Source organism: Sciurus carolinensis, chromosome 9, assembly GCF_902686445.1.
Source record: "Sciurus carolinensis chromosome 9, mSciCar1.2, whole genome shotgun sequence".
Classification (NCBI taxonomy): Eukaryota; Metazoa; Chordata; class Mammalia; order Rodentia; family Sciuridae; genus Sciurus; species Sciurus carolinensis.
In genome coordinates, this window is record NC_062221.1 from 19751594 (window position 1) to 19775027 (window position 23434).

The following is a 23434-nucleotide window of genomic DNA, read 5'->3' on the forward strand; positions in this document are numbered from 1 at the left end:
AGGAAATCTAGTGATATTTGTGTGTTCATCTTGTGTCCTGCTACTTTTGTGTGTTTTTATCAGATCTAAAAGTCTTCTGCTGGAGTTTTTGGGTTCTCTTGTTATAGAATCAGGTCATCAATCAGCAGAGATAATTTGATTACTTCTTTTCCTATTTTTCTTCTCTTGCCTGATTGCTCTGGCTAATGTTTCAACAACTATATTGAATAGGAGTGCTCAGAGTAAATATCCTTTCCTTGTTCTTGATTTTAGAGGAAATGCTTTCAGTTTTTCTCCATTCAGTATGATGATGTTGTCTTTGGGTTTGTTGCAAACAGCCTTTATGATGTTGAGGTATGTTTCTTCTATATCAAGTTTGTCCTGTGTTTCTAACATAAATGGGTGCTGAATATTATCATATCCTTTTTTCTGCATTTGATGTATTTGTCCTTGATTCTATTTATGGTATGAATTTCATTTTTTATTCTTGTATATTGAACCAACCTTGTATCCCTGGGATTAATCCAGCTGTTCTTGTTGTGTACTCAGTGTGGTTTTGAATGTGGCTTACCAATATTTTATTAAGGATTTTTGCATATATATTCATTGAGGATATTAGGTGGTAGTTTTCTTTCTTTGATGTGTCTTTTTCGGTTTTTTGAACCAGGGTAACACTGGTTCCATAGAATGAGTTAGGGATTAATTGCTACCTTTCTATTTCTTAGAATAATTTGAGGAGATTGGTGTTACTGCTTCTTAAAGGCCTGGTAAAACTCAGCCAAGAATCCATCTGGTCTTGGGGTTTTATTTCTTGGAAGCTTTTAATTACTGCTTTGTCTCATTGCTTGATATTGGTCTGCTTAGATATTCTATTTCCTCATGGTTTAATTTGGGTAAATTACATATCTCTAGAAATTCATCAATATCTTGGTTTTCCTATTTATTGTAATATGAATATTCAGAATAGTCTAATGATTGCATATCAAAAAGTATCTGTTGATATCTCCTCTGTCATCTCTAATTTTGTTGATTTGGGTCTTCTCTTTTGATATTTTGACTAAGGGTTTATCAATTTTGCTTATCTTTTGAGAGACTCTGCTCTTGGTTTCATTGATTTATTGTATTTTTTTATTCTTAATTTCATTTATGTTAGCTCTGATCTAAATTATTTTCTTCTATTGGCTTTAAAATTTGTGTGTTCCTGCTTCTCTAGGGCCTGGAGACAGCATTAAAATGTGTTTTTGAGGTCTTTGTTTTTTTTTTTTAATGTTAGCCATGAGTGCTATAAACTTAATTCTTAATTCATGGTGTTCCAGAGATTTTGGTATGTTGTATTGCTGTTCTCATGTGATTCTAGTATTGTTTGGTTGTTGTTCCATTGTTTTAAGTGATCCATTCCTTATTTAACAGAGTATTGTTTAATCTCCATGTGCTTATGTGGTATCTATGTTTTCTTTGGTTGTTTTCTGACTTCCTTTTATTATGATATAAGTCATGTTTTGGGAAAGATTCTGTAAATTGCTAAGAAGCAATTGTAGTCTGCTGGATGAAATATTATACTGATGATTGTTAGGTCCATTTGACTTAGAGTATTATTTGTGTCTGAAGTGTCTTTATTGATTTTATATCTGTGTTTTAGTCAGCTTTTTCATGCTCTGACTAAAAGACCTGACCAGACCAATTGTAAAGGAGGAAAAGTTTGAGGGCTCATGGTTTCAGAGGTCTTAGTCCATAGCTGGTTCCATTCCTTGGGGCTTGAGTTAAGGCAGAACATCACGGCAGAAGAGCATGGCAGGGGGAAGCAGCACACATGGTGATCAGGAAGCAGAGAGAGAGAGAGAGACTCTATTCTCCGTATACAAATATGTACACCAAAGCCACACCCCAAACCCCACCTCCTCCAGCCACACCCTGCCATTTTATTTACCACTCAGTTACCCTATCAGGGGATTAATTCATTCATGGAGTTAAGACTCTCACAACCCAATCATTTCTTCTCTAAACCATCTTGTGTTGTCTCACATGTGATACCTCACATCCAAACCATAACAGTCTGGATGATCTGTTTTTAGAGGGGTGTATTGGAATCACCAAGTATCACCACATTGTGATTGTAAATTCATGAAGTATTTGTTTCATGTAATAAGGTGCATTACATTTGAGGTAGAAATGTTTGTAATTGTTTTATCTTCTTGTTGCATTTTTTTCCCTTTAGCAGTATGTGTTTGATGTTTTTGTTTCTTATGATAAATTTTTGCTTAAAATTTTTGTCAGATGTAGCTTTTAAAAAAAAAAAAAAACTCCCATTTGTAGAGAATATTTCTTCCATCCTTTTGCTTTCAGTTGGTGAATATCTTTGCCTCTAACAAAGTAAGTGTATTGGAAATAGCATATGTATGATGTGTTTGTTTTTGTTTTTGTTGTTTTTTCCTTATGGTGCTGGGGATGGAACCCAGGACCTTGTACATGCAAGGCAAGCACTCTACCACTGGGCCACATCCCCAGCACTGAGTCTTAGTTTTATTCCATTCAGTGTTTTTAATTGTAGAGTTTAAACGTTTACATCAGCGTTACTATGGGAAGATTATTATTTCCAGTCTTTTTCTTTTGTTTCATAGTTTTAATTCATTCTTGTATTTCATTTGCTTAATGCACTTCTGGAGAACTATACCTTTGAAAGTTCTGTGGTTTTTCATTTCTCTTTGCATAATATTTCTTTAAGTATTTTCTGTGTGTAGGTTTAATGCTCATGAATTTTTAAATTTTATCCTTATCATGGAAAGTTTTTATTTTTCCTTTGATTTTAAATGATACTTTGCTAGATAAAAACAACCTTTGTTGGCAGTTGTTTTCTGATTGATTATCACATTCCACGCTGTCCTGTGTTTTTAAGTTTCTGAGTTGAGGTATTTGAAGTAAGTCTTATTGGTCTACCTGTAACTGTCATCTGATGTTTTTCTTTTGCATGTTTTAATATTCTATTCTTATTCTCTGTATTAGGCATTTCGATTATGACATGGCTTGGAAAGATTAATTTTTGATTTTGGCTTTTTTAGTGTCCTGTATACCACCAGTATATGGATGTTCATCTCATTCCTAGAGTTTGGAAAGTTTTCTGGTATTATTTCACTGCAAGGGTTCTTAATGCCATTAACCTGTATATTTGTGTTCTTTTCCATCCCAATGACTGTGAAGTTTTGTTTCTTAAATCTTGTTCCCAAGGTCTTACATATTTTGATAATGTTACTTTCCTATCTTACCTTATGTATCTCTTGAATGTTCCAGCTTAAATACCTTGTCTTAAAGGCTCAGGGTTCTGTTTTCTCTGCAATCCAGTCCATTGGTGATATTTTCAAGTGAATTTTTTATTCAACTTCATTTTGTCTTTCTATTCTGGAAGTTCTGATTGGTGTTTCTTCAGAATCTATTTCTTTATTTAAATGGTCATTCTCTTCTTGTAATCACTCTCTGCATTTCATTCCTTAATTCATTTCTCACATCTTCTTTTAACTCATTTATTGCCTTAATAATCAATTTTTGAAAGCTTTTCTCTGGAATTTCATTCCCATCCATAGTTGTGTATCCTTTGTTGGGGGATTGTAAGTTTTCCAGGGAACCTTTTTTCCTGTTTCTCTATGTTTGCAGAGGTCTTGTATATGCACATCTGTTGAGATGGATTCTTCTTCCTCTCCTGTGGATATCCTATGGAGTGTAGTTGTCTGTTTTGTTGGTATCTCTAAGCTTCAATAAGTAAGCTCCGTGTAATTCAGTTGTTTGTTTCATCTGCCATTATCTCCCAGTTTGGTGCTACAGAAGTGCTAAATTAATTTATTCTTTCAGAGCTGCTATAATACTGTGTGGGGTTTACATCCTTCTTATATGTTGTAGGAGTAGGGACTTGATGCCTCTCTCCAGTGTTGCTACTTGGGACTTAGTGTTTGGTTTGGCGTTTTTGTCTCCCCTATTCTATGTTTTAATATTTTTGAAGTTTAATCAGGATTGGTTTGTGTATGAAGGAAGATGTGCTGTCCCTTTCCTGAATTGTGGGTATATTTCCGCCTCAAGAGTCTCTACTCTATGAGCTATAGTGATTCAGGCCCTTCCCGGCTCTTCTCAAAGATAGGAGAAACAAGCAAAAGCTACGAACATAGTGATCAGTATATAGCATTAAGATAAATGTATGTTGTCTACTGTGACATGTACACTTTTAATTATTCCAAGAAGAAGAATGGCAGGATTAGCATTTAATAACAGCAGTAACAACAAATAATCATTGACCAGATCTAGCATTAATGTAAACAGTAGGTATCAACCGTGCTCTCCCAATATGAATAACTTCAACAATGTGAATGATGGGGCAGTAATTATATAAAATAATTATTAAAGATAATATAATTGTAGTTCATTAAGAGGAAAGACAATGGGACAATGTAAACAAAAGTTTAAAATACTCAAAAGACAAACAGGTACAACAGGAAAGTATCAATGATGATTCTAAAGAACGAGGAGTAAAAGGGAACTGAAAGAAATAAACAAGAGAAATAGATAAGCAGCAAACTTGGCTATTAAAGGAAAAAAGGAGAGGAGGAGTACTAAGAGAGAAAAACAAGAGCCAGAATTGCAAGTCAAACCAAAACACATAAACAGAAAACTTTACCCCTCTAAGGTCCAAACAAGGTGAAATAACCTGTTTTGAGGAAAGAGAAGTAGAAAAATTATAAAGGAAGAAGGAAAAAAAAGTGATAAAAATGAATAGGAAAAAATGAGAGCGTCTGTGTTAGTGTGTCCATGGCCATGAGTCACTCATACAAGTAGAACATACACCCCCACAAGAATATGCACTTTGACACATGTTCAATTGAAAAAGAAAAGAATTTTTTCTGTTCCTTCACAAATTCAGTCTTCTTGTGTTGTCCCTCCCCTGCACAGTAGGCCAGAGCCATGCCTTAATGACTGTATACATTTCAGATGTATTCTTTCCTATCCTTAGTTCAAAGTACCTGAATTTCTGTCTCTGATTCTTATGTTAAGTTTAGGTGAATTCCTTCTGTCACCCTTCTTGCTGGGGAGCAATATTTGTGCTCAGAACAAACATATTTGTGCCCAGTCACAGAACATCTAGAAATGGCACCCGTCCTCTACCATCTTTTACCTCTAGTTGGTGATAGCAATTTTAAATGTCAGTTTAATGTTAATATTGCCACTTTAGCCTTTCTATAAGTTACCAAGTATTGATTAATTTTCATGTTTTTTATAAACAGAATTTTATGTACATGATTTTTAAAAAATCAAATGATATTTTGATCAATATAGCAATCCCCTGCCCTGCCCTCTTTACCCCAAGTCCACCTGCTTGGAGGAGTTCTTTCATTTCTTTAAACTATCCCCAAGTATTAGATGTTTATTTACTGTTTTTATGGGAAGTGGGTGGGTGGGGGCAAGGTGGTAGTGCTTGGAACCCAGGACCTCATGTGTGCTGAGTATGCACCCTAACTTATTGCTCTTTTTGATAGCATTGTGCTAGTGTCTTTGGTGAACAGAAAATATATCTGATGCTTTTGTAAAGCATATGCAGTATAGAGGGTAGGATTCCCCCCTACTTCAAAGTCAGGTGCATGTGGCCATCTTCAGTAAAATTACTGGGCATTCAATGATTTGGAACATGTCCTAAAAATATGCGATATTTTGTGGAATATAAAGAGAATAAGTATATCTCCAGAGCATTGTGGAGGACAGAGTAATTTATTGTGGAGACAAGTCCTTCTGAGTCTCATCTACCAATAGTCATCCTTTTGTGTTGTCCTCTTGAGTGTATTAAAGCCTATTAATTGCTTTTTGGGAGGAAGGGATACCAGGGATTGACCTCAGGAGCACTAGGCCATGGAGTCACATCCCCAACCCTATTTTTTTATTTTATTTAGAGACACAGAGTTTCACTGAGGTTTTTAGCACCTCATTTTTGCTAAGGCTGGCTTTGAACTCGTGATCCTCCTGCCTCAGCCTCCTGAACTGGTGGAATTATAGGCGTGCGCCACAGTTCCCACTGGGCTCTGTTATTTGCTTTAAACAACATAATACAGCAAAGATGATAAGGCAATTCCGTGATTATGTTATGTTGTGAAAGATTGTCTTGCTAACCTACTTTCTCTAGGGGTTCTCTTTGCTGACAATGTGACTGTGTTGGAGAAGTATATATGACATAGAACCATAGATGATTTCTTGGCCCTGAGGAGCCCTTTATTAGCTATCAGTAAGCAGAATATCAGCAGCTTCAATTCTGTAACAGTAGAGAAATGAAGTCTGCCTTTGACCTATAAATTGATTCTTTCCCATTTGAACATCCAAATGAGAATGTTGAGAATACATTGCAGCAAATAACACCCCCTCTCCCCCTGCGATGCTGGGATTGAACTCAGGGCCCAAGCTAGGCAAGCACTCTACCACTGAGCTAAACCTCCTCAGGGAGAACCTTGACTGCAGCCTTGCAGAGGATTCAAGAGCTGTGTCAGACTCTTGAACCTGCAGAAATTGTAAGATAGTAGGTAACCTGTACACTTACCTATATGGTGGCAAAGAACAGGAAAATTGACATGGTGCTAAAGCAGTGCTTTGGAGGGTTTTTTTATTCATTGTAGGTTAAAAAAAAAAAAAAAAAACTTGCATTGAGTGATTTCTCCTAATTGAAGTAAAAGGTTTGTGATGAGACATTGCAGTTTCCCCAGGGATGTAGTATTCTAGTTTATTTTCTTGGTAGGGAAAGGAAATTCCATTACATTCCCTTTAGCTATTCTTTCCATAATGACCTTTTCCCAAGGGTCAGTAAAGCTGATGTGGGAATTCTGCCAGTTGCCAAGTATGTCTTTTGCAACTATATATTCAGAACTGAGGAAGTAACCACAGAATGAGTATGTAGTTTGGGGTCCAAGTTCATTAGACTTCAATTATAACCCAGCCACTGTAAAACCCTAATTTAACTGATTGATCACAATCGTAGTTTGAATCTCCAGAAACTTCATTTCAGACAGTGTCTACTAATACATGAAAGGTCCTGATGTTTGCTTTTTAACAATGAATAGTACCTCTAATTAAGGGCTGTAAATTCTTTTGAGGAAGGATTAGAGGAAGATATATGGCATGTAATTGCAGCTGTTGTTGGGGTCCTTCTTCAAGGTACCTCGTCTCAGTCATAGTAGAGTCTATGAATTGACCTAGATCTTAGAAACTATGAGAGGCTGTAATTCTTCACTGTATCTCGTAAGTCGGGATTCTAGCTATCAGACCTAGAATTTCCCTTGTTATTTAATATATACAGTACTGTAGTAGACTGCTTGTCTATTTTGTTACTGGGGGCATTGGTAATTATCTGTTGCTGGAGATTTTTGTAGACTAACATTCTAATTATCAGTATATGTATATTGCCCTTTACAGATTATACATCCACTTTATTTTTGATGGTAAAGTGTAGCAACTTGGAATGTTTTACCTTGGGATTTCATTATCTCCATTGAAATCTAGAAGCTCTTTTTAATGACCATATCCCATATAGTTATACCTGGCTTACAATAAAAAAAAGTAACCATAGAGCTATATAAAGATGTATATGTACTTCCTTCCTTCACTAATAACAGTTTTCATTGCTTTTTGGTCCTTTTTGTAGAGCATAGTAGAGGAGTAGGGGTATACATGTGCAGTTTGTACATGATACATTCAATCTTCTGGGTTTGTAAGGTATTTCTTCCCAGTTTATCAACATGTACTTGTCCTCCTGGAACATGCTGATTTCACCTCAGTTATGAATCAAGCGTCAACGAGAGCTGGGTTACATCTGCCCATGGAAAGAGGATTTTCAAGTCAAGAAAGGCCCATCGTCTCAGACACTGGAAAGGAAGGAACTCCATTGGTATGGGAAGCTTAAAATTACTTGAGAGTGAGCAAGAGTTGTTCAAAATCATTAGTTTCATCCAAGACAAAACACAGTTCTCTGTTCCATGTTTTGGGATCCCATTCATTGCCAGTTCAAATCATAATTTTCCAGATGAGAGAAGCTTGGTGAGACTGAATTAACCACTCAGTTAAAATTTTAGGGATTGGGGAGTTAGCTCAGTGACAAAGTACTTGCCTAGCATGCACAATGCTCTGAGTTTGGTCCTTGGCCCTGGGGGAAAATTTTTTTTTAGCTTGATTTTCATCAGTTTTTAACCCCATAACTATAAGGAGGAAAAGATTCTTCTAGGACAATGATGGAAGTTTTTGATTCTCAGATTGTGATTTAAGCTGAGAGTTAATGGAATTGAGCTTGTCATTTGCTCTATGTAAATTCTATAATGTACGTAATAGGATCTATGTTACACTAATGCCCTAACAGTCATTATTACTGCCATAATCAAATACAGCAGGCACAAAGCTCCCAAAGTATGTGCTTGAGTTGGCACTTCATTATAACCAACCACAGGTAACAACTTGGTTAACTTTCGAAGTTTCTATACTACATCCAGTTTTCCCTGGCAAGGAGCTTAGCCCTGTCTTTAACCCCAAGGGTATGACTTAGCTAATCGAATCTCATTTCTACTGTTCTATCTCCAGGAAATAATTATTTATCAGTCTGAGTTCAGTAAGGAGCCATTCATTTGAGTTGGTAAAACTTATTATAAATAATTACTAAATTACAGAGGAATAACTATATGTAATAATCTGAGGATAATTCTAAAAGGCATTATAAGGTTGAAGCACATTTCTCAAGGAAAGACATATTTGAAAGGGGGAGGCCCTACTCCCTCATGCTGAATTTCCAACTCTGTTGGAAAAAGTAGAATTGCAGTCCCTTGGATGGTAGAGTTCACTGGGTTGCCTTGGCTGAAACTGGGTAGCACTTGCTGGGTAACAGGAAATAACACTCTGTGGTGGTACTCTTGTTGAATATAATAGACAGTTGTAGAGAGATGGGGCACTTGCTGCCATCATGAGACCTGGAACATACCAGTGTCCATGTTCAGAGGACTGTATCAAAAAGGTAATCATCAGTCCCAGATTGGGCAGAAGGTCAGTGAAGGACTGTAAACTCTTGGCATGAGACTGAGGTAGACCAACATAGTATTTCTTTATCTATACTCATCACCAATAGACTATACAGTAAGAGCAAAAAATGCGAAACTTAGCATATCAGAACCAGGAAGAGAAGTCTCTTATCTTGTGTAGTATCCTTCCACAAATTATACTGATACAATTTACATAGTTCTTAATGTGAAGGGAAAATGCTTACAGAACAGAACTGATATTGAAGGATAAATTTGGAACTGAAAAGCAGTAGATTGATAATAAATTCAGAGATTTTCCTTATGTTTGGTGTTTCTTGGCTATTCATTTATCTTAAGAGGTATTGATTGCTTAAGGTGAACAGAGAGCCTACACAGTGGGAGAAAATCTATACCACATGCACATCAGATAGAACACTAATCTCCAAAATTTATAAAGAACTAAAAAAAAAAACAAAAACAAAAACTCAATCAATAAATGAACTAAGGAACTAAATAGACACTTCACAGAAGATATATGATTGATCAACAAATATATGAGAAAGTGTTCAACCTCTCTAGTAATTACAGAAATGCAAATCAAAACTACTGTAGATACTATCTCACTCCAGTCAGAATGGCAATGATCAGGATTTTGGATAGCCCTAGATCTATTCTAAAGTTACAGGCTTCTCTTTCAAGAACTAGGGCTATAGTTTCCAAAATATTTTTGAAATTAATACTGTGTACCTTTCCTACCCCACTAAAAAGGGCAATCCATATTGGAATATTATGTTTCTTAAGATGGAAGCTTAGACCACTGATTTAGATCTTTATTAATAAGTATGGAATCTGTAAATTAGAAGTGTGTGTATATATGTATGTATTTATGTAGTACTGGAATGGATTGGGCCTTGTGTATGATAGGCATGCACAGTACCATTGAGACACACTTTCAGTCCAATTGTAAGTAACTATTTAAAGTTCTAAGTTTCTTATTCAAAAGCACTACTTTAGCTATATTTTGCAAACTTAGGTGTTTTCATTATCCTTAGTTTAAAATATTTTCTAATTACCAAATATTTGGGAATATTTGTTATCTACCTCTAACTTGAATCTGTTATGCCCAGAGAACATGTTCTTTGTTATTTCAAGCCCTTAAGTACTTTTAAGATTTGATTTATAACCTGTTTTGGTGAGTTCTATGTATGTTTAAATGTGTATTCTGTAATATTTGGTGTTATGTTTTATTCGTATCATTTTGGTCACATTAATTTATAATTTTATTCAAAACTATATAGTTATTGTTTTGGTCTCTTTGCTTCTTTCTTCAGCTACTAAGAGATGTGTATTAAAAATCTCAGTACATAGGCTGGGACTATAGCTGAGTTCATAAGGCCCTGGGTTCAATCCCCAGCACCTCCAAAAAAGGAAAAAAAATCTCAGTATGATTATGAATTTGTTATTTTTGTGGGGAAAGGGATACCAGGGATTGAACTCAGAGGCACTTAACCACTGAGCCACATCCCCAACTACCCCTATTTTATATTTTATTTAGAGACAGGGTCTCACTGAGTTGCTTAGCATCTTGCTTTTGCTGAGACTGCCTTTGAACTCGAGATCCTCTTGCCTTAGCCTCCTTAGCCACCTTGCCTGGCATGAATTTGAATATTCTGTTAGTTCAGTTTTTGTTATATGTGTTTTGAGGCTTGTTATATGGTGTATGCAAATTTAGCATTCTTAGCCTCATAAAGAATGTTTCGTTCTGTTATTATGGAATATGTTTGATAATATTACTTGTCTTTCTGTTTTGTCTGATACAGTGTAGCCATATTCTTACTGTCAACGTTGCATGGTATATATTATTATCCTAATATTGAAACCTGTCTGTGAACTTATATTTAAAGAGTATCTCTTGTAAATATTATGTGATTGATCCTTTTTTTTTTTTTTTAATAACTACGTTCTTTATAATGACAACATCAGTGAACTATTTAAAATCAATATGTTGTATTGGGCTCAAATATAGGGCCTGGGAAGAGACATAATTGAACTCTAATAGTTCTCAGACTCTTATAAAAGAGGAAAGTTTTTAGGGGAGTGGTACTGTTATAATACAGCCTAAAGAAGCAGAAAGTTGGTAAGAAGCTTAAAGTAGGTGACTTCCAAGGAGTAATTACTGAACATATGAGGCTAATATAATTTTTCCTCTATAATTTACTTGTCCTGTAACATGTCTGCATGGTGTTTGGGGCTTGCTATTCAATCTAACAATTTTTTTCTTTCAAGAAGAGTATTTAGTTCATTTGCTTGGTTTTATTTGTATTTTTCAGTAGTGTTTTTGTTTTGTTTAAAAGTTTATTTTGCCTTTATTTGGAAGATTTAATATGGGTAGGGACTAGATAAAAAATCCTGGTTGGACAGGTTCTTTTTATGTTACTTGTCTGCTATTTCTGGTTTGTTTTGTATTCAGTACCTTGTAGTAAGTTTTAGTATTTCTAATGCAAGTTCTTAGCATACTAGTTTTTCTCAGAATGTTTTGAGCTCTTCATATATAACTGGTGGAACTATAAGTCATTATTGGGGAATTAAAAATTATGTCACCATGTTCAGTTTGCTTTCACAGTGCTGGACCCCCATAGAAATGCAGAAACAGATTTTTCCTCAACTTTTTGCCTGTTTTGTTAATTAGGTCTCATGAAGCTTTTTTGCTTGGGCATCAAGTCTTAAAAGTTGCTCTATTTACTCCCTAGTTCTCAGTGTTATCCTGAACTGGTGATGGGACCTAACACTCAGCAGAGCTGAATTTTCAACAGATACTATATGATTCTTTCTTTCTCTCTTTTTTTTTTTTCCTCCTTTCGTCATAATATTTTTCTTAATTTCTGTTCACTTTTAAAATAAAACTTTCCAGATGCTTGTGTAATGAGGTAGAGAGATAAGATTATGTACAAAAAAGTCTTCTGTTTTTACTTGGAAGAAATGGAAGTGGTTCTTCTCAATAAAAGAAGGGTAACCCAGCCAGGATGGAACTAACTTAAAAGGACTAAAAATACCTAGTATTGGTTGGGACTTGGAGCATTTGGAAATCTACATTGCTCCTATATTGTTGTTGGAACTATAATTACTATACTTGTTTTGGGAAATTGCTTGTTATAGTCTGCTAATCCTTGACAGATATATTCTGTGTTTTAACAAGTCTGCTGCTGGTTATATGTAAATTAGAAAAGAATGTGTATGTTCATCAAAAGATGTGTACATTTATGTTTATAACAATTTTGCTTGTAATTATCCTAATCTGGAAACAACTTCATGTCTATTAACAGTAAAATGAATAATAAATTATGATACATTTATGAAGTAAAACACTAAGCAGTACAAAATAGGAATTACTAATATGAAAAATAACATAACTGAATTTTGCTAACTTGGTGGAATGATATGCAAAACATACCAAACCAATTTTTGGTAAATAATTGTCAGAATAATAGTTACCCTTTGGACTGGAAATGATTACTTATAGGAAGGGATCATGAAGTAACATGTTTCAATTCTGGAAATATTTTCTAATTTTATCTTGTTTATTATGTAGCTGTATTTTTCAAAATTTATTGTTATAAGTTAAGATTTATGCATTTTACTGTACACAAACATACTTCAGTATACAAGTAAAATTTTTTAAAATGTTCGTTTTTATATATTTACTGCGATCCCATTTCCAACTCCCACCCAAGATTATCCCAGTTCTGCCAACTAGGATGCCAAGTAGAATCTCATAAACTTGCCTCAGGAGTTAAAAAGACCTAATACTTTGTTGAGATAGCACTAAATCTTTTTGTTGTTGTTGTTTTTAAATTCAGAACATGACATTTATGTCATTTTTTTATATCTTGTTATTTTTATTTTATTTTTTCTATTTAGTTATACAAGACTGCTGAATGCATTTTTATTCATTGTACACAGATGGGGTACAATTTTTCATTTCTCTGGATGTACACAATGTAGAGTCACACCATTCGTGTAATCATACATATACATAGAGTAATGATGTTCGTCACATTTCACCATCTTTCCTCCTGGCCCCCCACCCCGCCTCCTCTTCTCATTTCCTTGTACACAATCCAACATTTGACCATTCTTCACACACCCTCCCCATTATGTATCAGCATCCACCTATCAGAGAAAACATTCAGCCTTTGGTTTTGGGGGATTGACTTATTTCACTTAGCATGATATTCTCTAGCTCCATTCATTTACCTGCAAATGCCATAATTTTATTTCACTTTATGACTGATTAATATTCCACTGTGTATATGTACCACAGTTTCTTTATACCTTCATCTGTTGAAGGGCATCTAGGTTGGTTCCACAGTGTAGCTATTGTGAATTGAGCTGCTATAAACATTGATGTGGTTGCCTCACTGTAGTATACCAATTTTAAGTCCTTTGGGTATAAAAGGAAGAGTGAGGGTAGCTCGGTAAAATGTTGGTTCCATTCCAGGTTTTCTGAGGAATCTCCATACTGCTTTCCAGAGTAACTACACCAAGTTGTAGTCCCACCAGCAATGTATGAGTGTACCTTTCCCCCCACATTCTCACCAAAACCTTTTGTTCCTTTTATTCTTTTTTTAAAATTTATTTTTATTGTAATCCTTTTATTCTCGATAAAAGCCATTCTAATTGAAGTGACATAAAAATCTTAAGAGTAGTTTTGATTTGCATTTCTCTGATTACTAGAGATGTTGAACTTTTTAAAATATATGTGTTGATTGCTTGTATGTCTTCCTTTGTGAAGTTCCTTAGCCCATTTATTGATTGGGTTCTTTGTATTTTTGGTGTAAAATTTTTTGAGTCCTTCATAAATTCTGGAGATTAGTGCTGCATCTGAAGTGCGTGTGGTATATATCCTGTAATTTAAAAAAACATTTTCCTTATTAGGTCTATACTTATCTTGAATTTATTGGTGGTATTTTTGTGAATGAACCTTTCTTCTAAGCCTTATTGTCTAAGCCTTATTTTTTCATTTTTTTTAAATCAATGACATCAGTTTTCTGTTATTAATCTGTTGAATCACTGTAGTAGAGCCTTAAGTTTTCCTATTTGTAGCAAGAGAGACTTGTTTTTATTATTAATTTACTAATATTTGCATTAAGTCAAAGGTTCAAACCTGCATTGAACGTCTAGAGTGGTATCCCTGCTTTGTTTCTTGTTTAGTTTGAAATGTATTAAGTATTTCAATAACAAATGTTTTTTAGTCTGTTTTCTCTTAGTAGATTCCATCTTACTTTAGTTTTTGTAGAAAAATTTTTTATTAATATTGTCTTAATTTTATCAGATACTTTTTTTAGGTCTAATGATTCAAACATTTCATTTTTGTTATTTGTTGATAAATTTGATCATTTAATTTCCAAATATTGAACCTTCTTATTACTTCTGAAAAAAGTCATTTTGTTACATATGTTCTGCACTCTTGATTTAGTAGATTTTCTCAGAAAGCTTATATCTATAAGGAGTGAACTTGGCTTAATTTTGAGGTTGTTTTTATAATATAGTTTCCATATAATTATGTTTGCTTGACTTGAGGGGATTGGTAAAATCAGGTTTGTTTTGTGGTGTATTGTGAATGAATCTTTGAGAACTAGAAATGTACATTTTATTGACCTTTTAAAAAAAGAGTGATCTTTGCTTTTATTTGGCTACAGAGAAGTAGTATCAGGTAAGTAGTTTTCTTATTCAAATAGACCCACAAACAAACTTTTTTGAAAATTTATTTGCTTTGATATCAAAATTTTTTGAAGTTTTCATTTTTATATTTTTTTTCCACAGTCTGTGGTGGACGACTGGATTGAATCATATAAACAAGACAGGGACATCGCACTTCTGGATTTAATCAACTTTTTTATCCAGTGTTCAGGATGTCGAGGTACAGAATATTAAATAAACAATGTACATTGAGCCTGTCAGCCCAGCAGTGTGACTTTTTACTTCACCTGCACTAGTCAAATATAATTCATTCTAGAATTATGTACTAATCTTTTTCTGATAGAGAAAATGATTGTTAAATTAAATTATTTAAGGATATTCATTTTTGTTCTAGTTCCATTTTGCTTCTATAAAATTTCTGAAATTTTTTTAAAACTTTGGGGAGGAAATATCAGATTCATGCAATAGCTTCTTGAATTGATATTTTAGATCATAACATTTTGCTGTTTTTACTCATTTTTGTACATAAGTTTCATGTTGGAAAGTGTGGTAATTGCTAACATTCACTATTTTGTGTATTTGCAAACATTTTGTTTGTCATTTTATATATAAATAGTTGAAACTATTGTGATTTGCTGAAAACAGTGTCATAATTGATCTTCAGTTTACAGTTTGTTGGAAATTCATGACAATTTGTTTTTATCATTTTAACAGGTAATTATTAGATACATTTCTCATCTAGAATAGGTAGAACTTAGATTAAAAGAGTAAAATTTTTAAAGGAGTCTTTATTGTGAGGCATAATGAAGCAAATACATGACTTGTTCAATGAAGTGTTTTAAGAATAATAAAACTGAATACTATTTAATGACTGATTAGATATGCCAAACTCTGTGTTTTTCTAAACTACATTAGCTAATTTAACTGTGTTAACAGCCCTATCAGGCAGTTGTGATCCTTATTTTTATAGATCAGAATCTGAGATTAAAGGTTTTAGGTAAGTTTATCTGGACTAATACAGCTAGTGCCAAAATAAAAATTCAGAGTTAGGCAGTTTCATCTATTGTCTGTGTCCTTAACCCATAGGACCATGAGAATAATAGGGAGGGACTGCTGATCCAGCTGGGTTATACCTGTATGTATAAATGTAGGGAGATGGTAAAAAATAACAAACCATAACCTAGAGGAAGCAGACCCTAAAATGAATATAAGGACATTTGAAGAGAAAGGCAAAAAGTAAGAGTGTGCAAAAAGACTTTAAGACACAAAAGCATAGTTGACTCCAGGACTGAACTTTAGAGCTTGGAGACTGGCAGGGAGTGGGAAGAGATTAAGCTACTTAAAAAGTAAGCAATTTTATTCATTTTACTCAGGTAACATAGGTGGAGCAACCACTGATAATGCTCTTTACATATATTATCTCTTCCATTTCAAGAGTTCTGGGTTTTAATTTTTAAACTAGTTAGGTAGTCTTTAAAATTTTACTTCTGGGGCTGGGATTGTGGCTCAGTGGTTGAGCGCTTGCCTAGCACATGTGAGGCACTGGGTTCGATCCTCAGCACCACATAAAAATAAACAAACAAAGGCATTGTGTCCTTCTACAACTAAAAAAAATTTTTTTAATTTACTTAGCATGGCTCTAAAAATAATTTTTAAGTGATATGATAAAAGTCTTTACACTTTTGTCTTCTAATTTATCTCCACACAGTAGATGACTCCTAACTACATTATTACATGACCTCCCATCTATTTTTCTCTCTAGCCTTCTAATTTCCGTACCTATAGTTTGAAAATGCATACTATTTCTTCTTCACACCTAATAAATAAAACACATTGGTGTATAGAAAGCTTTCAAGTTCCCTTTTAGAAAAAATACAGCAGTTTTGCAGTCTTTTAGTGTATGTACAATAATTTAACTATTCCTTCTATTAACAGACCACTGCATTATATTTATTTTTTGTTATTATAAACTATGTATTTATCAAAATTTTCAGTGAGTCTAATGATTTAAAAATGGTATCAGTGTGCTTTTTTTTAAAAACTAATATGAAATTTATATAACAACCACTTTTAAAGTATTAAGTTTTGTAGCGTTTAGTACTTTGATAATATTTTACAACTGTCTTAGTGTGGGTGGCTATAACAAATTATCATAGATTGGTTATCTTATTAACTATTTTTGGAAGTTAAAGATAAGAGTGCCAGCATGAACCCTTGTGAGGGTTCTTTTCCATGCTGTTCATTGCTGACTTCATATTGTATCCATGGACTCTCTGGGGTACCTTTTATAAAGTCACTAACTCACATAATCTAATTACTCCCATAGTCCCTACCTCCTAATAACAGTGCATGGGGACTTAAAATTTCACCATAAGAATTTTGGGGAGGACACATAAAGAATTTTTTCTTACCCTGTATTTTTGAGAATTAGACATGTTGTAGCATGTATCAGTAGTTCATTTCTCTTATGATTGAATAATATTCCTTTGTATGTATTATATCACAAATTGTTTATCAGTTCTTCTGTCATTGAACATTCAGGTTTTGAACATTTTCTTTTACCTGGTGCTATTGTGACTACTGAAACAGAAAGCATTCACGAACAGTCTTTGTGGTATAGCTACACAGTGGGCTTTTGTGGCACTGTAAACAAATAAAATGAGGATTATCTCTGCTAACGTGAGTTTATACATTTTAAGGGCAAAGTGCAAAAGAAAATCTGAAGTATACAGCCCCTCCCACCCCTAAGAAGGGGAAATTGGGATATATACATGTATCTGCTCCTATGACTGGAAAGAAATATAGGAAGAATAAACTTGATTTTAGTACTGAGGATTGAATCTAGAGGTGATTAACCACTGAGCCACATCCTGAGTCCTTTTTATTGTTTTATTTTGAGACAGGCTCTTGCTAATTTGCTTATGACCTAGTCTCCTGATCCACTGGAATTATAGGCATGTGCCACCAGGCCTGACTGAAAATCCTTTTTGAATAGTCCTGACTTTTGGTACTATCTCAAAATTTTGCATACTTAACAAAAAGAAAATGGGAATCAAGAAAGATAAAGGTCCTAAAACTGAATGCAAGCAAAACAAATGAATTATACCATTCCATGCTATAAATAAACTACACTAAAAAAAGAACTGAAAACTTTTATAAAGCAGACACAGTATTGTGAAGGCGAACAAAGGACAAATGAACTGTATTTCTAATATGTTGAGGTAAGATTTGTTTTATATGAGCCTTTTTTTATTGCAGATTAAATTTCCAAAATGCAGGTTCTTGTTTTATTGTATCAGCTCATTTCCCCCTAATGCTGCATAAGATCCAATAACTAATCGATCTTTAAAAAAATTGTCCTGATAGAAGAGGGACTATTAAGGAATGGGAAGGTCTTGGGAGGAGGATAGAAGGGAGAATTGGATATGATCAACGTATGATATGTGCATGTATGGAAATATCATAGTGAAACGTTTTAGTTTGTACAATTAATAAAATAATAAATAAAAATGACTTGAAATAGGAAGAGTGCAAGGGCATAGAGGGACTATTTTTTTTTAACCATTAGCTAAAAGGGATACTACAACCATTGACAAGACAAATGGAACATCCTACCATGACTGAATAACATGGGCAGCTCCTCCTTCATTTTCTTCAGTATCATTATTTTCTCATCTTGGATCTTGAACTCTAGGGTACGGTATTGTTTTCCCACTTTAGCTAACTCAGACTGCATCAGAACCACTAGTTGCCTCCCTAACTGCCCATGCATCTGTAGTCTCTTCACTGGTGTCTCTTCCTTTAGAATGATTTTTGTTTACCTTTGGAGTCTTCAATCAAAATGGACCAACTTACTCAATAATAGCATATATTCAGTATCAATGACTAAGGAATGATGGCAAAGGAAAAGTCTAAAACCTGTTAACCTTGTGTTGCATTCTGAAGTTGTATAACTTCATAAGTGTTTATAAAATAAATTATGAGAAAGCTAAGACGACTTGTCATAGAACTATAGGATATATTAATATAATTATGCTTGAAAAAAATGAATGTTATCCCTGTTCAAAAGTATTATCATACTTACTAAATATGCAGTATTGATGCAGGCATACATATATTTTGATATACACCAATAGATAATTGATTTAAAAGTGTGTATCAGGGGTATTGATAAATATCTTTCATTGACAAATGTGTTTTTATATGAAGTACATGCTTGAAAATTGATGATTAGAAATAACCTTTCTTTTTTGGGTATAACAAGTAATATTTCTATTTTGCAGTGCTTATTTTGACTTCCAAATGCCTTAGGAACTTCCCAGGAGTGCAGGATTGCACCTAGGAACAATTAATCAGTTTCCTGAATTTTCCTAATTTATGGGCCCATTAGTGTCTCCCTAACTTTTTTGTGGCATCTCTAGGCCAGAAGAAATAGAGTAGTTTCTTTTATGAAATAGTTCTATCCAAACTATTTATGTCCTCACAATTTAAAATGACTGCTATTCAGGAAAGTGATATATATAATTGAGATAAAATTAAAATTATGTTACTCTCATATAACCATAATTTATAATGTATGTATACACCTATTGGACATTGTATAAGTCCCCAAACTTCGGATTCACTCTCCTTTCTGGTTCCGTATTTGTTTTCTGGCAGTACTTGTGAAAACTAAGCTCCGTAAAGATTGGATACTATCAGAAGGAGCTTAATTAGGTTCCAGTTAATGACAGTAGTAATGGGCTGTATAACGCATTTCTAATTCTGATTTTCTTTGCTTATTTCATGTCCCTACTGCAATACCTATGATTTATTGTCTCCTCCCAAATAAATAACTTGGAGTGGTATCCTTGTCTCAGTGTGTGTACCTGTGACTCAGAAATTAACAGGTGTTTATTATGTATTAATCAGTGTTCTATTTAGAATTAATGAACTTATCTCTAAACACGCACAGGATATATAGATGGTTCAGTATCACTTTTCTTTATTTTTATTTATTTATATGTGATGCTGAGAATCGAACCCAGAGCCTCACACATACTAGGCAAGCTCTCTACCATTGAGCAACAACCCCAGCCCTCACTTTTCTTAAATTCTTTTAAATTGTGACATTTTACATATATAGAATATGTAAGTATAGATTATATAGTTTAATATATTATGAATTCCAGTGTTACCAGTACTCAGGTCAAAGAAAAGAATATTTCCAGGACTTCAAAGAACCTTCCCCTCTCTGTTGAGTGACCCTCCCCATCAGAACTGTTTCCATTTCCCACAGAGAGAAGTGCTACCTTGATTTTATGAGAACTATTTCTTTGCTTTTCTTGATAGCTTTAGAATTAGTGGTTCTGTCCTTAAATAAAATAGTTTTGCCTGCTTTTCTCTTTGTATAGTTGACTCTACCTACTCTTTTGTTTTATACTTTTTCTGCTAAATTATTATGTTTATGAGATTCATGTATGTTTCTTGTACTATAGTTATTTATGTACATTGATGGGACAAAGACAATGCTTTGTTGTCATGGTCTCTCCTGTGTGTTGTAGAACAGTTAGCCATATCTTTGACCTATAACCATTAGTTACCAATAACATATTTCTCTCCCAGGGTTTTGACAATCAAAAATGTCTATAGAGGTGGCTAAATGTCCCTTGAGAGACAAATTGCCCTATTTTGAGACCTCTTTATTTATAAAGTATCCATTTTTTAAGTAAACCAGTTTATTTATACTTCTACCCTTGAAAGTAATTGGATTGTTTCTAGCTTTTAGATACTATAAACAATATTACTATTAACTGTCTTTCGTACATGTTAATTTGGTGTTCCTGTACAAGATGCTTGAGTTTGTATACTCACAAGTCAAAGAGGTGGGCTAAAAAAATACAACTTCTAAATAATGTCCTGATTTTATTGAAGTGGTTGTAATTACTTTTAATGCTCTAACCCGTCAATGTCACTGAAATCAGATGACTTCGTATCTTTGCTCAAACATACTATTGACAGTATTTTTAGATTTGTCTTGGGAGGTAGGTTCTGAAGTATCACATTGTGGTTTTAATTTTCATTTCCTTGCTTGCTTTTGAGATTGTGTACTCTTTCACATATCAATTAACCATTTTACTCTTGTAATGTTGGTCTTTTTCTTTGTTAATTTGTAAGATTTTTCTGTTAATACCAGTCCCTTGTTGAAAACACACACACACACACACACACACACACACACACACACAATCCTTTCCTACTTTGCGGTTTTTTTCACTACCTTTGTCATAATTTGATATATTATCCCTTGAAGAAAGTGATTTCCATCTGTTTTGTTCTCTATTATATCTCTAGCACCTATAAATATTTGTTGAATGAATGAGTCTAAATTCTTAATTTTAAAACATAATGAAATTTGTTAGTCTTTTACTTTATGTGCATTTTGTGCCTTATATAAGAAATTCTCATTTGTTTGTTTTCCTTCATTTTTTGCAGTTCTAAAGATTGAGTCCAAGAGCATTCTACCACTTTTATATCCCTAGTCCTTTTTTTTTTCTTTTTTTTTTTCTTTTTTTACTGTTTTTAATATGATAGTGTCACCATGTTGTCAAGGCTAGTATTGAGCTTCTGATCTTCCTGCCTCAGCTTCCCAGGTTGCTAGGTGTATAGGCATAGAACTCCACATGTGGCTTATTGAAGAAATTTTTTATACCATAGTCGTGAAAATGTTCCTTTTTTTTTTTTTTTTTTTTTAATAAAAACTTCTAGTTTATATGAAGTTTAGTTATACACAGTTTAACCTTTAAAATTTAGGTCTTTATTCCATCTGGAGTTAAGATGTTTTAAGTGAAGTTCTTCAGTTTTTTTACTATTTGTACAATGACACCATTAGCATATACTGAGTATTTACTTACAGGAAAGTCTTCTGGATTCTCTATTCTAATAATTGATTTGTTAGATAAAAAAAAACTGACTAGAAAATTTTTGGTGTGCATGTGAGTTTGTGTGTTTTGTAATTAGTTCTATCAATTCGCTTGTTGGAATTTAAATAGAATTTTATATTGAATTTTTGTGTATCAGGGTTTCTCAGCTTGGATAGACACTATCGACATTGGGGGCTGGATAATTCTTTGTTTTGTGGAGCATTTCTCCATCATAGGCTGTTTGGCCAGTGTCCCTGGCCTCTACCACCAAATGCCAGTGGAAAGTCTTCCATACCATCATTGTTCATATTAAAGTGGTTGGCAAGTGGAAGAACAAAGAATAATGATACTTTTATACATCAGTGGGTGGTGAATTTACATTGTTATAAAATCAAATCTTATAATTCATGGTCATTTTATTTCTCCATTTATTTAGGTTTATTTTCTTTTACTATTTTATAGGTTTGGGGGTAAAAATATTTTATACATCTGTTACTAAATTTATTTTGGGACTTTCACTATTTAAAAATAATTCATTATAAGCAGTGTGTTTTTTCAGTAGACTTTAATTTTTAGAGCTGTTTTAGACTTACATAAAAATTAAGCAGAAAGTACAGATAGTTCTCATATTCCTTCTACCCCCATTTTCTGTTATTAAGATCCTGCAGTTACTGTGGTAGTTGATGAAATAATATCAATACATTATAATCTATTAAAGTTCATAGTTTATATTTGAATTCACTTTGTGCTGTAATATTCTTGAGTTTTCACAAATTCATAATACACCATATGTACTGTTACAGTATCATATAGGATAGTTTCACTGCCCTAAAAATATCCTATGCTCTTGCAGATCTCTTCTCATTCTCCCACCAAATTTTAAAAATTATAACTCAGTTTGATTTGTCAATATATATTGTTCAGGATTTAGTGTGTGTACACTTATTGTTTGTTCATTTGTTTGTGGTACCAGGGGTTGAACTCAAGGCCTTGTGCTTGCTTGGCAAGCACTCTCTCTACCAGTGAACTACATCACAGGATCTTTTTTTTTTTCTTTTTTTTATTGTAAACAAATGGGATACATGTTGTTTCTCTGTTTGTACATGGAGTGAAGGCATACCATTTGTGTAATCATAAATTTACATAGGGTAATGTTGTTTGATTCATTCTGTTATTTTCTCCCTCTCCCCCACCCCCCCACCCCTCTCACCCCTCCCACCCCTCTTTCCCCTCTATACAGTCCTTTCTTCCTCCATTCTTGCCCCCCTCCCACCCCCCATTATGTGTCATCATCCGCTTATCAGTGAGATCATTTGTCCAGGATCTTTTTAAAAATTTTAAAATTCTGAATCTAGATAGGGTCTCCTAAGTTGCCCAGCCTGGCCTCAAACTTCTGATCCTTTTTCCTTGACTTTCTAAGTATCTAAGATTGTGGGCATGGACCACTAATCCTGGATATATCTATAGTTATCAATGAAATTGCCTATACTTTCCCCTTTTTATTTTTTCCATTTTTATTATCAAGGCTTTGTTATCTTTTTTTTTTTTTTTGCGGTACTGGGGATCGAACTCAGGGCCTTGTGCTTGTCTACCAGCTGAGCTATCTCCCCAGCCCAAGGCTTTGTTATCTTGACAAAAATGAATTGTAAAAACATCCTTTTTTCTGATTTTAGGAAGTGTATGTGGGATTCTGCTTATTTCTTTTCAGAATGTTTTGTAGAAATCCATGGATTTGGGCCTGAATTTTCTGTTGTTGGTGTCGTTGGAAAATTTTAAAGTACTGTTTTATTTTTTTAAATGATTTAGCACTATTCTAGTATTTTATTATTTTGACAAGGC

At 33.8% G+C, this 23434-nt stretch overlaps 1 protein-coding gene across 3 annotated transcripts in view; it reads left to right on the plus strand.

The window, feature by feature from the left end:
* Stag1 (stromal antigen 1) overlaps positions 1-23434 on the plus strand; it is a 378160-nt gene that overhangs the window by 152774 nt on the left and 201952 nt on the right. For all 3 annotated transcript variants that reach the window (XM_047563511.1, XM_047563510.1, XM_047563509.1), the window contains one exon: positions 14817-14913. In XM_047563511.1, the coding sequence (XP_047419467.1) occupies positions 14817-14913 (97 nt within the window). The remainder of the gene's footprint in view (positions 1-14816; positions 14914-23434) is intronic.